The sequence below is a fragment of the Lissotriton helveticus genome, chromosome 7 (assembly GCF_964261635.1).
Source record: "Lissotriton helveticus chromosome 7, aLisHel1.1, whole genome shotgun sequence".
In the NCBI taxonomy this organism is placed as follows: domain Eukaryota; kingdom Metazoa; phylum Chordata; class Amphibia; order Caudata; family Salamandridae; genus Lissotriton; species Lissotriton helveticus.
Window position 1 is genome coordinate 1,943,436,164 of NC_136068.1, and position 15,709 is coordinate 1,943,451,872.

General features: G+C 47.7%; 1 protein-coding gene across 6 annotated transcripts in view; it reads left to right on the forward strand.

Annotated features, from left to right (window-relative positions):
* Positions 1-13,412, forward strand: part of LOC144770954 (uncharacterized) — a 113,488-nt gene extending 100,076 nt beyond the window's left edge. For all 6 annotated transcript variants that reach the window (XM_078655799.1, XM_078655802.1, XM_078655801.1 and 3 more), the window contains one exon: positions 9,700-13,412. In XM_078655799.1, coding sequence (XP_078511925.1) covers positions 10,340-12,118 — 1,779 coding nt within the window. In that variant the 5' untranslated portion in view covers positions 9,700-10,339 and the 3' untranslated portion in view covers positions 12,119-13,412. The remainder of the gene's footprint in view (positions 1-9,699) is intronic.
* The last annotated feature ends 2,297 nt before the right edge of the window (positions 13,413-15,709 follow it).

Below are 15,709 nucleotides of genomic sequence, written 5' to 3' on the forward strand. Positions count from 1 at the left end.
AGACTACACTGGCCGAGACGGGGGCCCCTTCTGACCTCGGCCGTCCTGACATCCTGAAGTCCCCTGTGTGTGAGGAGGAGCGGCTTGGGTTGCAGCGGACGCCGCTGCATGGGGTGAATGGGCCCGTAAGCCCGAGGCGGTCGCCTGCTCCTGGGAGGTTCCCGCTCTGGGACCCGGCCTTGTGGGGTGGCTGGGCTCCTCACTGCGACTGCTCTGTGCGACGACTTGCGTGAGACGCCAGGAGGAGGGTGTGCTCCGAGGCCCAGACTCTGCTCCCCGAGCCCTCTGCGGTCTTGCTGAATAATGGACCCTAGCGTGAAGGACCTTTGACGCTGATCTTCACACAGCATGATCCTGTCGCCAACCATGGACCGTGGTCCGCTGCGGCTGCTTGGCGTCCTGGGGATCCTATCCGGGACATAGTGGTGTCCTCCTGTGGCGGACTCTGCGTTCCTGGACAAGTGGTGTGGGGATTCTGTACAAGGGAACCTACTGTGTGCACCAATACCGGGGGAGTTCAAGTGAGCCGTGTAATAGTCTGTGTTTGATTGGCCCCCTTGGGAGTCGGCCCAGCACTATCTGGAGATGCCTAAAGACAGGTTGGCCAGAGCGTCCCAGTCAAACACCATCACCCAGTATGCCACCCAGCGGCACCAGTCGCAGCGCATCACGTGACAAACTGGCCCTGAGGAAGAGGACGGAGTCCCCGGTGGCGCTGGCGAACCCTCCAGGGCGGAACTGCTTAAGGCAATCCAGGGATCCCACAGCGCTTTGGAGAGACAGATAGAGACCGTCTCCATTGACGTGAACCTCCTGAGAGCGGACCTCCGTAAGGTAACCGACAAAGTCGCGGCGGCGGAGGGCAACATAATCCAACTACAGGAGGAAGTGTCGACCCTCAGGCAGACGGTCTCGAGATTTTCAGCTACTACGGGGGAGTTGGAACGCAGGGCAGAGGATGCTGAAGGGCGATCGCGCCGCAGCAACATCAGAGTGATTGGCATTCCGGAGTCGGGGAACGCCAAACGATTCCTGGAACATTGGATCCGCACCACGCTTTGTCCTACGGGCCTGTCAGAGGTGTTTGTAATAGAGCGGGCACATAGAGCATTGGTCCCCCCGCCCAAGCCCGGTGCTCCACCGCGGGCCCTTATCGCCAAAATCTTGAACTATCGAGACAGGGACTGCATTCTGAGAGCTGCGAGGGAAACGGCGGATCTTACCTTTGAGAATTCCAAAGTGTCGGTATACCCTGATTATATCCAACAAGTTCAGGAACAACGGAAATCTTTTTTGGCGGTTAAGCAGAAGCTTTGTGTGATGAATCTCCAGTATATGCTCCTCTAATCTGCCAAACTTAAGGTCATCTCCCAAGGTAAAGCCCACTTTTTCGAGAATCCTGAAGAAGTATGGGAATGGCTGGAGATCAGAGGTGACGCTCTCCCCCTGGGGGAGCGTGGGGGATCCAGGAAGATCTGGGGAACTCACCGTTCACGGAACCAGGGCACAAGACGCCGGCGCCCGACGGACGATCCTGAGTTTGAAGGCCCACGCAGGGTCACGGTGGGTGATGATTGTACCCTCCGGATGGAATCCACTGACCCTGGCGATCCCCCGGACCTCCCCGTGATGAACTGCTTGTCCCTGACACTTTGCCGCATCCTGTCGAAGCTCTTCCGCCTAACGTAGACACGATCCCAGAGACAGCGGGGAGTTCTTTGCCCCAAGCGGAGTCCTGAACATGAGAGACGCTCTGCTGTTGCTCCTGAGGTGGTGACAATTGGCGGAATATTTGGGTCCATTTGTTACTAGTACAGTCGGAGGTCTCTGTTTGATTCACCTTGTACTGATTGTAGAGTGGTCACCAGTGCGGGTGCTCGATCCTCCGGATGTGAATGTTCTTGCTTTTGGGTCCAAGCCCAATGTGATTATCGTTCTTATTGCTGGTAGTGCTGGGAGTTAAAATGGGGCGGGTTTCCTTTTCATTTTTTCCCCTCCTTTCTTGTTTTCCACCACTACAGTTGGGCTGCTTTTGCCCTTTTGTTACTTGGGGATGCTGTGTACGTCCTGGCACCAGCGGGGGAAGGGCATATTAGCATGGTTTCTTGATGTTATGATAATATTGCTCGTGGGTGGGGGGAGGTGCGGGTTGCGGGGGGTTCTGTTGAAGGGGAATGTTCTAGGCATAAAATGTATCATAGTTCGGGCACAGCAGTGTAGGGTCATAGTATGTAGAGCTGCCGGCCCGATTGGGCCTTGTTTCCGATCACGACGCACAAATTCTTAAGCTGGAATGTGAGGGGGCTAGGCACTTGTACCAAGAGACATAGGGTTCTCTCCTTTCTACGACGACACGGTATTTCTATAGCATGCCTACAAGAGACCCATCTGGACGAGGAGGGGGCCCAAAAGTTGGGGAAAAAGTGGAGGGCCAGATCTTTCATTCCTCATTCTCTACATACGCCAGGGGGGTACTGATTTGGGTGGCCCCGGGGGTCCCACTTGCTGTCCAATATGTTGAGGTGGATATCCATGGCAGGTATTTGCTCCAACGGGTGAAGTTGGATTTGAGGGACCTCACAATCTTAAACTCGTATGCACCTAATGTGGACGACCCTGGCTTTTTTCTGCACTTACAGGAGGTCCTTATCTCGGGTCTGGAGGCCCCTCTGCTCTGGTTCGGGGATTTTAATTGTGTATTGGACCCTAATTTAGACAGATTCCCACCCCGTACAGGCACGAAACCACGTATGACGGTACGACTCCAAGAGGTGATACAGAACCTAGGGCTCAGTGATGTGTGGCGCTTGAATAACCCCACTCAGAAACTGTTTACATGCTTCTCCCCCACTCACAACACGCACAGCCGACTGGATAGGGTTTTGGCTGCAAATATTGATGCTTCTCTTTCCCTAACGGTTACACATCAGGCTCGTTTTTTGTCCGACCACTCTCCAGTCACATGTGTTGCCCAGTGGGACAATCGCCCCCCCCCGTCCTCGGACCTGGAGGATGCCGGCGGACCTCATGCGGGACCAGGTGGGGAGGGACCACGTGAAGTCCGCCCTTGCTACCTACTTAGACCTGAACTTGGAGGAGGGAGATCTTTCCTACTCTACCAAATGGGAGGCCCTAAAGGCGGTCATACGGGCAAATGCATGGGCCTTACATTCGGAGTCCGGAAACAGTTGCTTAGAGAATTACACGTGGCGGAAGCAGATCTTCTGCGCCACCAAACCATATCGGATCCTGATGATCAGGGGCAAGAGATGAAACGGTTGGAACGGACGTGTGTACATGATGTACTGGAGCGCCTGGACAAATACTCACTGGGCCAATATAGGCAGCGTCTTCACCGTGAAGGGGACAAGTCAGGCCGCCTGTTGGCCTGGATTCTTAGACGTGAGTTTGCCCCAGAGAGGATTGTGACTCTGAGGGGGCCAGCGGGGGAAGTGGTACACTCCGAGAAGGCCATACTCCGGGTCCTCCGGTCCCACCTGCAAATGGTATATACCGCGGACCCCGCGGTTTCCGAGGCCTCCTTCATGCCATACCTCCAGGGACTCGAACTTCAGACCCTTCCAAGGGATGCTGCGGAGGACCTGGAAGCCATGTTGACGCTCCGTGAGGTGAAAGTTGCGATGGCGGCCCTGCCGAGGGCTAAATCCCCGGGAGGTGACGGTTTCCCTCCTGAGTTTAATCAGACGTTTGCAGACACGCTTGCCCCCCTCCTTATACAGGTATTTTTGGAGGCTTTTGAACGGGAAGCTCTCCCGCCCAGCATGAACCAGGGCGAAATCTGTATGATTCCGAAACCGGGTGGAGACTGCTGTGACCCGGCGGCGTACCGGCCCATAACCATGATAAACACGGATATAAAAATGTTAACTAAATTGCTAGCTGCCCACTTGGCGCTGCATATCGAGCATTTGGTACATGCCGACCAATACGGGTTTATCCCGGGCCGCAATACGGCCATGAATCTAAGGAGATTGAATCACATTATTCACGAAGTACGCGGCGGGGAGGAACAGATGGTCCTGATGTCCATTGACCTCGCCAAAGCTTTCAACACCGTTGATTGGGGGTACCTCCTGGAGGTCCTCTGGATGGTAGGATTGGGTCCCGCCTTCTGTCGCTGGATCCGTATATTGTATACAACCACTCGGGCCAGGGTACGGCTCGGGGCAGCACGATCGGAGGAATGGCTCTTTGGAAGGGGCACGCGGCAGGGGTGCCCCCTCTCGCCGCTCCTCTTTGCCCTAGCGATCGAACCCTTGGCGGTCCACGTGCGGGCAGAAATGGCGCAATGGGGCATTATAGTGGGCGACACGTGTCATGTGATCTCCTTATATGCGGACGACGCCCTCTTCTATTTAATGGCTCCGCACGAGTCGTTGCCGGTCCTGATCCGGAACCTGGACCACTTTGATGCGGCCTCGGGATTGAGAGTCAAGTACGGGAAGTCTCTGGTCTTCCCGTTGGCAGGCTGTGGTGAGGGACCGCCCCCGGACCTGCCGCTCCTGGGACTGCGATGGGAGCAGGAGGCGTTCCGCTACCTTGGGATTCACGTAGCCCCGACGGATGCACAACTGTTGGCCCGCAATGTTGACCGGGTTCTTCAATCCTTACGACAGTCCGTGACCTTCTGGAACTCTCTGCCTCTCTCCCTTATGGGACGGCTGGCCATCGCAAAGATGGTGATGCTCCCTAGGAAACTATATGTCCTTCAGAACTCCCTGTGCCTGCTCCCCCCACGTATTTTTCGCGTGCTCAAAACCTTGCTCACTTCTTTACTCTGGGCAGGGTGACGTGGCCGAGTAGCCCTTTACACTATTGTCCGCAGCTGGGAGGAGGGAGGCCTGGAAGCCCCAAGGTTTGACCTCTAATACTATGCGGCGCAATTGTTGCCAGCTGCTCGGTGGTTTGCTGGCAGGGCTGATGGATGAGCCTTAAAGGTAGCACTGATGAGAGGGCGAGGAGCGGACGAGGCCTTACCCTACATCGTACGCCACACGGCATCAATCTGGCAGCGGTTTGTGGAGAGAATATTGAAACGGGCACCCTTTCACAGGGAGTTACCGGTCTGGATTCTGGCCCCTATCGTTGCTATGGAAGAGCACATGTCCTTCAGGGACTGGAGACTAGGAGGCTGTGAAACCCTGGCGGACCTCTACCCTGCTGAACTGTTCCTGACTTTCGAACAGGCTTCGGAGGCTTTTGACTTGGGGGAGGGACAGTACTTGCACTATCGGGGCCTACAGGAGGTGCAGAAGGCGGACTGGCCCCAATTCCCTGAGGCGCCCCCTTTATCCCATACCCTGAACATCCTTCTTTTGTGTGGGAGAGGGTGCAGACTGATATCATTGCTGTATTCGGCCATGAGACAACACTCGGCCCCGCCGACCCCCCCCCCCCCCCCTCATGGGTAGCTTGGGAGGAGGACCTTGGATTTACTTTAGACTCAAGTCAGCGCAAACGTATATGGGGCCTTACCCGCAAAGTGTCCTGTATTGCCAGATTCAAATTAACACACTTTAATTTCATGCATCGCACCTATTTAACCCCGCTTTCCTTGAGGCGTATTTCGGAGGGCAGGGTAGATAACTGTCCCAGATGTGGTGCAGAAGGAGCGGGATTCCTTCACGTGGCGTGGAACTGCCCCCTGGTCAATAGCTTCTGGGTGGAGGTGGTGGACCGCATCCACGCCACGACCGTACTTAAGATTGAACTGACTCCGCTCCACTGCTTATTGGCCCTGGTGCCTAAGCCTCGGAAGAGGAACCTTTCTTATAAACTGTTGCAATTAATGTTAGTATTGGCAAGGCGTAGAGTAGCGATAACCTGGATGGGGCGGAGGGCCCCTGAGATGTCAGCCTGGCTTAGGGACGTCAAGGAGTTGTCTCTGGCAGAGGAGACACATATGCAGCACACACGCAGGGACGCGTAGTTGCAGGAGGATTTGCTTGCGTGGGCACTCATGTGTACCTCAGAATTACACCACAGTGATTCAGACGGCACGAGTGCGGAACTCTTCATCAGGGGGGTCGGGATCCTATGGGGAAGGGGAGGGGACCAGGGAAATTGAAACTGTTCAGGACTAGTCCTATGCTTCTCCCTCAAATGCATTTCATGTTATGATTGTCAAACTCTCTGTTTTTAAGTTGCTCATGAATACGGCCTAAACTGTGATTTCACTACCTACTGGTGCCATAATGAGATGGTCGAACTGTATGCATGTTCTACATGACTGATGCCAATTCTGGGGGGATTGTTTATTTTTCTTCTTGTTGAAAACCCAAAAATAAAGTTTAAAAAAAAAACTGTAGATGTAGGGTACATCCATAAAATAGGTAACACTAGTGCAGTGGAGCTGCAGCTCTCATGTTACATGGGGTCTAAACCTGTAGACATAGGGTATTTTCCTACGATACCTAACTCTAGTGCAGTGGAGCTCTAACTGTCATGTTACAAGGGGTGTAAACCTGTAAACGTTGGGTATATCTCAAAGATAAATAACACTAGTGCAGTAGAGTTACAGCTGTCATGTTACTAGGGGTCTAACCCTGTAGACGTAGGGTATATCCCTAAGATATATGACACTAGTGTAGTATTGCTAAAGCTCTTATGTTACTAGGAGTCTAAACCTGTATTCTTAGGGTCTATCCCTACGATACGTAACACTAGTGTAGCAGAGCTACAGCTGTCAAGTTGCTAGGGGTCTAAACCTGTAGACTTAGGGTATATCCCTAAGATAAATAACACTAGTATAGTTGAGCTACAGCTGTCATGTTACTAGGATTCTAAACCTGCAGACCTAGGGTATATCCCTAAGATACATAACACTAGTATAGTTGAGCTACAGCTGTCATGTTACTAGGATTCAAAACCTGCAGACTTAGGGTATATCCCTAAAATAGGTAACATTAGTGAAGCAGAGCTACAGCTCTTATGTTACATGGGGTCTAAACCTGTAGACTTGCGGTACATCCCTAGGATACATAACACTAGTGCAGTAGAGCTACAGCTGTCATGTAACTAGGGTCATTCTATGCACCACGAAGAAATCTCCGCTCCTATAACCTGATGCTAGCTAACATCCCCCGTATTAAAAAGTCTAGGACAGGGGGTAAGGCTCTCTCCTGCCTTGCACCTTCCCTCTGGAACAAAATGCCCCTCCAGCTGAGAAACATTGAATCTACACCTCTGTTCTGAAAAAAAACTGAAAACTTGGCTCTTCTCATGCTCACAACCCTTCCTTTCCCCGCTGCTACCTTTCACCTTTTAGCGCCAGGACACTCCCTGGTGTAACAGTGCGCTCTTTAAATACCCCCACATAGACACAAACCCGTAGACTTAGGGTATATCCCTAAGATATGTAACACTAGTGCAGTGGAGCACAGCTGTCGTGTTACTATGGGTCTTAACCTGTAGACTTAGGGTATATCCCTAAGATACGTAACACTAGTGCAGTGGAGCACAGCTTTCGTGTTACTAGGGGTCTTAGCCTGTAGACTTAGGCCATATCCCTAGGATATGTAACACTAGTGTAATGGAGCTACAGCTGTCATGTTTACCATGGGTCTAAACCTGTAGACTTGAGGTATATCCCTAAGATGTAAATGTACCGGTATTTATAGAGCGCATAGCTACTTCCCTGAGGCAGTGTCCCGGCGCTGTCCGTATACCGCTTTGGAACCCTTCCTGGCTTTTCCTGTGAGTGTCCACTCCTGGGCACCCCCAGGGTGAAACCAGACATCCCAGCGCTTTTGGGGCCGTTGTGGAGATTAAGCAAGCTATTGCCCAGAGTCGCAGAGTGGGACCCATAATTAGAATAGGCACCGAGGCGAGAATTATCAGGTCCGAGGAAATTGAGCCCAAGACCCGCCAAGGCGGGTATTGAACCCTGGTCCCGGGCCAGACCTCTGCATCAGGGTCTGCCGCTCTAACCATTTGAGCCACACTTCTCCACAGATACGTAACACTAGTGCAGTGGAGCACAGCTGTTGTGTTATTAGGGATCTAACCCTGTAGACGTAGGGTATATCCCGAGGGTATGTAACACTAGTGTAGTGGAGCACAGCTGTCATGTTACTAGGGCTCTAAACCTGTAGACTTAGGGTACATCCTTAAAATAGGTAACACTAGTGAAGTAGAGCTACAGCTCTTAGGTTACTAGGGCTCTAAACCTGTAGACGTAGGGTCTATCCCTAGGATATGTAACACTAGTGTAGTAGTGCTACACCTGTCATGTCACTAGGGGTCTAAACCTGTATTCTTAGGGTACATCCCTAAAATAGGTAACACTAGTGTAGTATTGCTACAGCTCTTAGGTTACTAGGGCTCTAAACCTGTAGACGTAGGGTCTATCCCTAGGATATGTAACACTAGTGCAGTAGTGCTACACCTGTCATGTCACTAGGGGTCTAAACCTGTATTCTTAGGGTACATCCCTAAAATAGGTAACACTAGTGTAGTATTGCTACAGCTCTTATGTTACTAGGAGTTTAAACCTGTAGATGTAGGGTATATCCCTAGGATATGTAACACTAGTGTAGCAGAGCTACATCTGTCAAGTTGCTAGGGGTCTAAACCTGTAGACTTAGGGTATATCTCTAAGATACCTAACAGATGTAATGGATCTACATCTATCATGTTTACTATGGGTCTAAACCTGTAGACTTGAGGTATATCCCGAGGGTATGTAACACTAGTGTAGTGGAGCACAGCTGTCATGTTACTAGGGCTCTAAACCTGTAGACTTAGGGTATATTCCTAAGATACCTAACTATAGTGCAGTAAAGCTACAGCTGTCATGTTACTAGGGGTCTAAACCTGTATACTTGGGGTTTATCCCTAAAATAGGTAACACTAGTGCAGTGGAGCTACAGCTGTCATGTTACTTGGGGTCTAAACATGTAGACTTGGAGTATATCCCTAAAATAGGTAACACTAGCATGACCAGTCTAAAACTGGCACCTGAGTTGTGGTCTTAATATTGGTTACAAATAACAAAAAAGTCCACAATTGCAATGCATAAATACCACAAGTGACTTAGTAAGAGCGGGGATACATAAGTAAACAATACATTTCAGTAACATGGTAATATATCACATATTTGACAGTTATAAGAATATTTCAGAAAAGACATAAATACCAGAAGAAAAATAATATACAAATATATCCATTATCTGAGTTTGTAATGTTTCTCACAATTCTTACGTCCAGGAACAACAACATCCATACTTAGTATGCAGATACATTTGTTGTGTTTGAGTTTCAGCTCTGTCACTTACTGTTGAACTGTGGTGGTGCTGTCCAATTCCAAACCGTAAATGACATTTATGGCATTTCATTAACAAATCCTTCGGTATTTTGCTGGTCTGGATGTTCTCCAAACAATTTGCAGCTATTATCATGTGATGAGTGGTTTTGCAGTCTGATTTTAAGCAGCCAGTGGCCCTGAGTGGACCAGGCAGAGCAGCTGTTCCACCATTAACTGATAATGATGTCATTTACTTTTCCTTAACCTACCTTCAGACCCCGTCTGCCCCTGGGTTCCTATGAGGGAAGTGACTCGAACTGTAATTCTCATCATGAGCGCACAGTGTTTTTACAGTGACAGGATGCGATCATTAATTCTATTTGTATTTTATTGTACAGGCAGAAACTAACTGATAAACTATTTTAAACCAACAGGTATTAAAGCTTGAGCAGAAACTGATATGGTGACACCTGTGTTAAATAACATGAAGAATGATGCTGCTTAAAATGTAAGGAAAGCATCTGACGGTTTTCCAGAAACCACATTGGAAGCGACACACGGTCGAAAACTCAACAGGAACTGAGAGATGTGAAATTACTGAATGTGAAAATGGTTTGAGTCATCTATCAAATGCGTGGTCACATCATGAGAACTATCTCAGAAATGAAACCAATCAACTGAATTCTAAATTCTTTTTTCCTTCCATTACCTGACAGAATTTCTACTGAAGAACTACTGTTTGGGTGCTAATGTGTAAAATATCTGATCCAGAAGGTTGTTCTAAATGTGAGAGAAGCATTTGAGTAATGATGTCAGTGCACGTAATGTAGGGGACCTCACTAGTGACAGTCCAGAGCTTACTAACCACAGCTGGCAGGCAACTGAGCTTCCTGTACACATTGGATAGGACTTACTGTCCTAAACTTACTATCCACAGCTGTCAGAGCCTAGTATCCACAGATAACAAAGATTGTCATCCTCAGAGTAGAACTTACTTTCCTTTTTTTGTGCTGACAGAGCTTATAGGCGACAGAGCTTACTACCCACAGTTTGCGGACTACTATACGTAAGAGAATGCCTCCAAGTGGGAAAGTACATCGATGCCCTGAATGTGACAAATGGTTTAGGTTCCAGCACCAACTTATCATCCATGAGAGAATACATACAGGTGACAAGCCCTTCCAGTGCTCTGAATGTGACAAAAGGTTCAAGTTCAAGAACGAACTTATCGTCCATGAGATAATTCATACAGGTGACAAGCCCCTCCAATGCTCTGAATGTGGGAAAAAGTTCAGTTTAAAGCACCAACTTATCGTCCATCAGAGACTACATGTGGGCAACAAACCCTTCCAGTGCTCTGAATGTGGGAAAAGGTTCAATTATAAAGCAGACCTATCCTACCATGAGAGAACACATACAGGTTACAAGCCACACCAGTGTTCTGAATGTGGTAAATGCTTCTGCCAGAAAGGACAGCTTTCTGTCCATGAGAGAACACACACTGGCGAGAAACCATACCAGTGCTCTGAATGCAACATTAGTTTCAGTACTAAAGGCAGTCTGACTAAACATGAGAAAACTCATACTGGGGAAAAACCTCATCAGTGCATTGAGTGTGGGAAAAGGTTCTGCCAGAGGGGAGGTCTTAAAGTTCACATAAGAATACACACAGGAGAGAAGCCATATCAGTGCGGTGAATGTGGGAAAAGGTTCCAGACAAAGGATTATCTCTTAATCCATGAAAGAATCCACACAGGCGAGAAACCCTTTCAGTGCCCTGATTGTGATAAAAGCTTTTGTAATCGAAGTGACATGAAGAAACATTTAAGAATACACACAGGTGAAAAACCATTCAGAGACAATAAATATAGAACAAAGAACACTGCCCATAAAATAACGTCTGTGGGTGAGAAGATACATGTTTGCAGCGAATGTGGGAAAGGATTTAGGCTTAAGATGCAACTCATCATTCATTTAAGAGTGCATACAGGGGAGAAACCTTATCAGTGCTCCGAATGTAAGAAAAGCTATAGTCAGAGAGGAATGCTTACTGTGCATAAGAGAACGCATACTGGGGAGAAACCTTATCAGTGCACTGAATGTAGCAAATGTTTCACGTCTAGTTCTAAACTTAAAATTCATGAGAAAATTCATACAGGTGAAAAATTGTATCAGTGCAGTGAATGTGGGAAATGTTACTGTCAGCAGGGGGGCCTACTTAGGCACAAAAGTATACACACAAGAAGAGAAAAAGTACATCAATGTACAAAGTGTGGGAAAAGCTACTTTGACAAACGCTCTCTTACTCAACATGAAAAAACCCATACAGGTGATAAACCATGTCAGTGCAGTGAATGTGGGAGAAGATTCCGTGATAAGGTTTCCTTAATCCGACATGAACGAACGCATACTGGTGAGAAACCTTATCAGTGTGGTGAATGTGGGAAAAGCTTTGGTATTGAATCAAATCTTAATGTCCACAAGCGTTGTCATAATGGAGAAAAACCTTATCATTGCGCTGAATGTGGCAAATGTTTCAGACGTAAGCAGCATCTTAAAAATCACGAAAGAACACATACAGGGGAAAAACCGTATCAGTGCACTGAATGTGACAAAAGCTTTAGCCATAAATTCGTACTTACTGTGCATCAGAGGACGCACACTGGTGAAAAACCTTACAGATGTGCTGTATGTGAAAAAAGATTTAACCATCTGGGAGATCTTACAAAACATGAGGGAATACACTCTGTAGATAAACGTTACAAGTGTATGGAATGTGGGAAAGGGTTTAGTCAGAAAAGATGCCTTACTTCCCATCAGAGACAACATATGGAAAAGAAAACAAAGACTTGACGTCTAATAAGCTACAAAGGATGGAAAACTGAAGGTTGAATTCATCTTGTACTCCTTATAATACAGAACAGCATCTTCCAGAATCAAGTTTGCATTGTTACATATACAAAACTGTAACACAGGTCCGGAGACAATAACTCATGTGCAAGAACATACAGCGAAAAGATTTAACAAGCATTGGTAAAGTCAATAGGTCTCGCCTTTTGGCTTTGCCAATGCTTTTCGCTGAATGTTCAGCATTTAAACAAAAAGTGGTGTGCCACGGTATGGGGTCTTCAGAATGTGTCTCATGGGCCACTGCCAAGTTAAGGGGGAGGGTGAGAGCCGCAGATTCGGTGTCTCCTACAAGCAAGTCGTGGCAGTTGTGGACCACCCTCTTACGACCAGCCCTCCATGGGCTGTGATATAGCGCAGGGGACAAAGGGAATGCGGACAATGGGAAGGAAGTGGGAGCATGGTGGGCACAGACATCAGGAGGGGGCGGGAACAAAGGGAATGCGGACAGTGGGAGGGGGTGGGTGCAAGGCGAACAAGGACAACTGGAAAGTAAAAGACAACAGGAATTTAAAAACAAGCAGAGGCAAAAGAAAAATTACTGCAGGTACTAAAACATATGGCCCATATCGAAAGGATCCATGCAGCAGAGGCAAATGACGGGGCCGAAACAAAACAGCCACAAAGCGGGACACATTTACTCTATCCAAGCACCAAAACCATGTAATTTAGAGAGGCAGACTAATTACCAATCACATTCGGTGGGCGTTTTCTAACTTCAAAGAGATATTACAGCATGACTCACAGAGCAGCGCAAGCGTGCTGCCTGTGTAGCCATTGGCTCACAAGCTGGACACTGCATCTTCTTTTTGCAAGAAGAAAAGAGCACCTTGAGCACCTTTTTAATGTATACAATTCTAGCAGGTGCCAAATTCATTAGCTGTCATGCCAAACATGTATGCACTATGCAGCACCTTTCTATGTGTATTTCTGGTTTTAGTAATGCATTTTAATGATCACGCTGCACTTTATCAGGTGAATCATTGATTCACTCTAATAGCTTCAAGATCTATTTTAACCACAGTCATGCACACACTGCACAGCATTTTTACCATGTGTATTGGTTTTACGGGGTACAACACCAGTTCTATTGGCTATTTTAAAATGTTGCAATAGTTTTTAGTAGCTATGCTAATAAAAATAAATTTGAACTTGAAACTCATTTATTCACAATGTATGGCTTTAAATGAAATGCTGAATCATACACCAATAAAATGCTTGCTCTGAGATATTGTGATAATAGTGCTTACATGAGTATTTTTTTCTAATTGTTTTTTGAAACCCACACTGGTACATTGGATCTCCCATTATTTACTTTCAACAATCAATGCATATTCGTGACAAGAAGATACGTTAATTGCTTGCCTGTATAGGTTATTATTTATTAAACAAGTCTCAGGGAAGTATGTAAACAACTGAGAGGAGCCAGAAGAAATGGTATTTCTAGTATATCATTTTAAAACCATTTCTGAGCAAATGGTATAAAAGCTCCGAACCTGCATTGTTCAGATTTGTTTGTGAGTCTGTAGGAAAGCAGGAGCCAGCCTCCTACACAGTCTTAATGTGTACTCTGGGTCTCGTTATAGTTCTGCTCCGAGACGCCTTGTAGACTCTTTATGGTTGAATTTGGAGTCTCTACACTATTAAAGACAGATTCTCATTGCAGTCACCTCTGCGCCTTGTGTCAGCAAGCTGTAAGTTTCGCCAGTGCCACTTTTTCCCCAACAGAGGCACTTAGAACACGTGTATTCTTTCTCTGTAAAAGGGTGTTGTAAGAGAGTAGGGTCTGCTTCCTATGGTCACCCCCACTTTTTGCTGTGATTCTCTGGTTTTTGGACTTTAATGTGGCGGTGGGCCTGCTAATGAGACCCACAGCCCAGCTGTTCTCTCTCTAAATTGATACCATGTACTTTAGGTACATACCAGATTGGGTATTGGTTCACCTCTGTGAGACCCTGTATATTGTACCATAGGTACCCAGGGCATAGGGGCATCCAAGGCCTACCAGGGGCTGCAGCATGTATTATGCCACATCTGGCTGTCCCTCCAAACTGACACCACAGGCTGATTACTCAGCTTGGGTAAGGTGGTGTAATCACTCCTTACTTAGATATAGTATACCTATATATACATTTACATATAGACACATATACACCTATAAGCCACTCCTATGGTAGGCCTCGACAATCCTGGAGGCAGAGTGCTCGGTTTTATGTGAGAGGGTGCCCTAGCACGAGCTGAGCCCCTCTGCAGCTTTCGGAACCATCTCCTTATAGCTGTTCTATGATAAAGCTGAAAAAAGGGTTAAACCCACTTACTGGGTCTCGGCGGCGGGGGAACCGCCCAAGACTTCCATACCTTCCATACTTAGCAAAAGGAGACACAGGAGCCTTCGCCTGCAGGAGGAACCCAGATTTATTCAATAGCCCGGGTTATGGAACAGAGTCCCAAGATAGTCAGAGACAAGACAGAGGAGGCTGCAGGTTTACTCCGCAGCTTACAAACCTTTTATACTTTTTCATTCCAATATTTTTGCTGTTAGTTCATTGTTCAATCAGGGCAGTGTTTGCAGTTGATAACCAGATGCAGACGACGTTTATAGATGGTCACCTGGTCAAGGCTTGGTACACAAATCATTGTTCACTTGGCTTGATCAAGGCTCAGTCTTTCAGGTCATTGTTCAATCACCTTGATGAAAGCCCGGTCTTTCAAGTCATTGCTTAATCACCCTGATCAAGGCCCAGCAGTCAGACAATTGTCCAGATAACCTGATCACGGTGTCAAGGATGTTTACCAGGCTGGGAGCAGGAGATGGAAAATAAATCATTTACTCAGGGTGTGAATGTCTTGTGGCTTTCAGTTGAACTGCAAAGAACCGGGGCGGGTTGGGTGTGCGACAGTTCCTGGGCAGAAATGCGCAGGCTGCAAGATGGCTGTTGTCGTGTTAGTTAGTTTTTCCTCAGGCATCAGCAGAAACGACCAGGTGGGTCATGTGGAAGTGTTTGACACGAGATGGCAATGAAAAAGCAATGGAGTCCCGGTACAAATGATGCAGATCGGAAGAACACTTTTCCTCAGACCCTCCTTTTGCCATTGAGTGGCAAATACTTTAAGAAATGTCAATGTTCATAAGGCCATTGGTTTCTTGTTGGAGCATCATCATCATATTGGTGTTGTGAATGTTAGAGGGTGGTGGCTTGATGGTCTGGACACACATTGTCCAGAGCACTGGCAGACACTGAAAGCACAAACAGAAGGAGGCCAGAACAGTTACTCCCAAGGCAAGGAAGATGAGGATCTTCCACCCCCACTGGGAAAGGAGGCCCCAAATCCAGCCTGTGAGGGACCAGTTGCCTTCATCCAGATTAATTTTGGAAGAAAGGTGATGCAGACGTTGGATGGCATCGTACACTGTAGGTGCGTTGTCTGGGGTGTACACGCAGCAGCTGGAGCCGATCAATTTACACACACCACCACGATCGGCAAGGATGATATCTAAGACCATTCTGTTCTGAAGCGTTATGAGGCGGTCCGCCT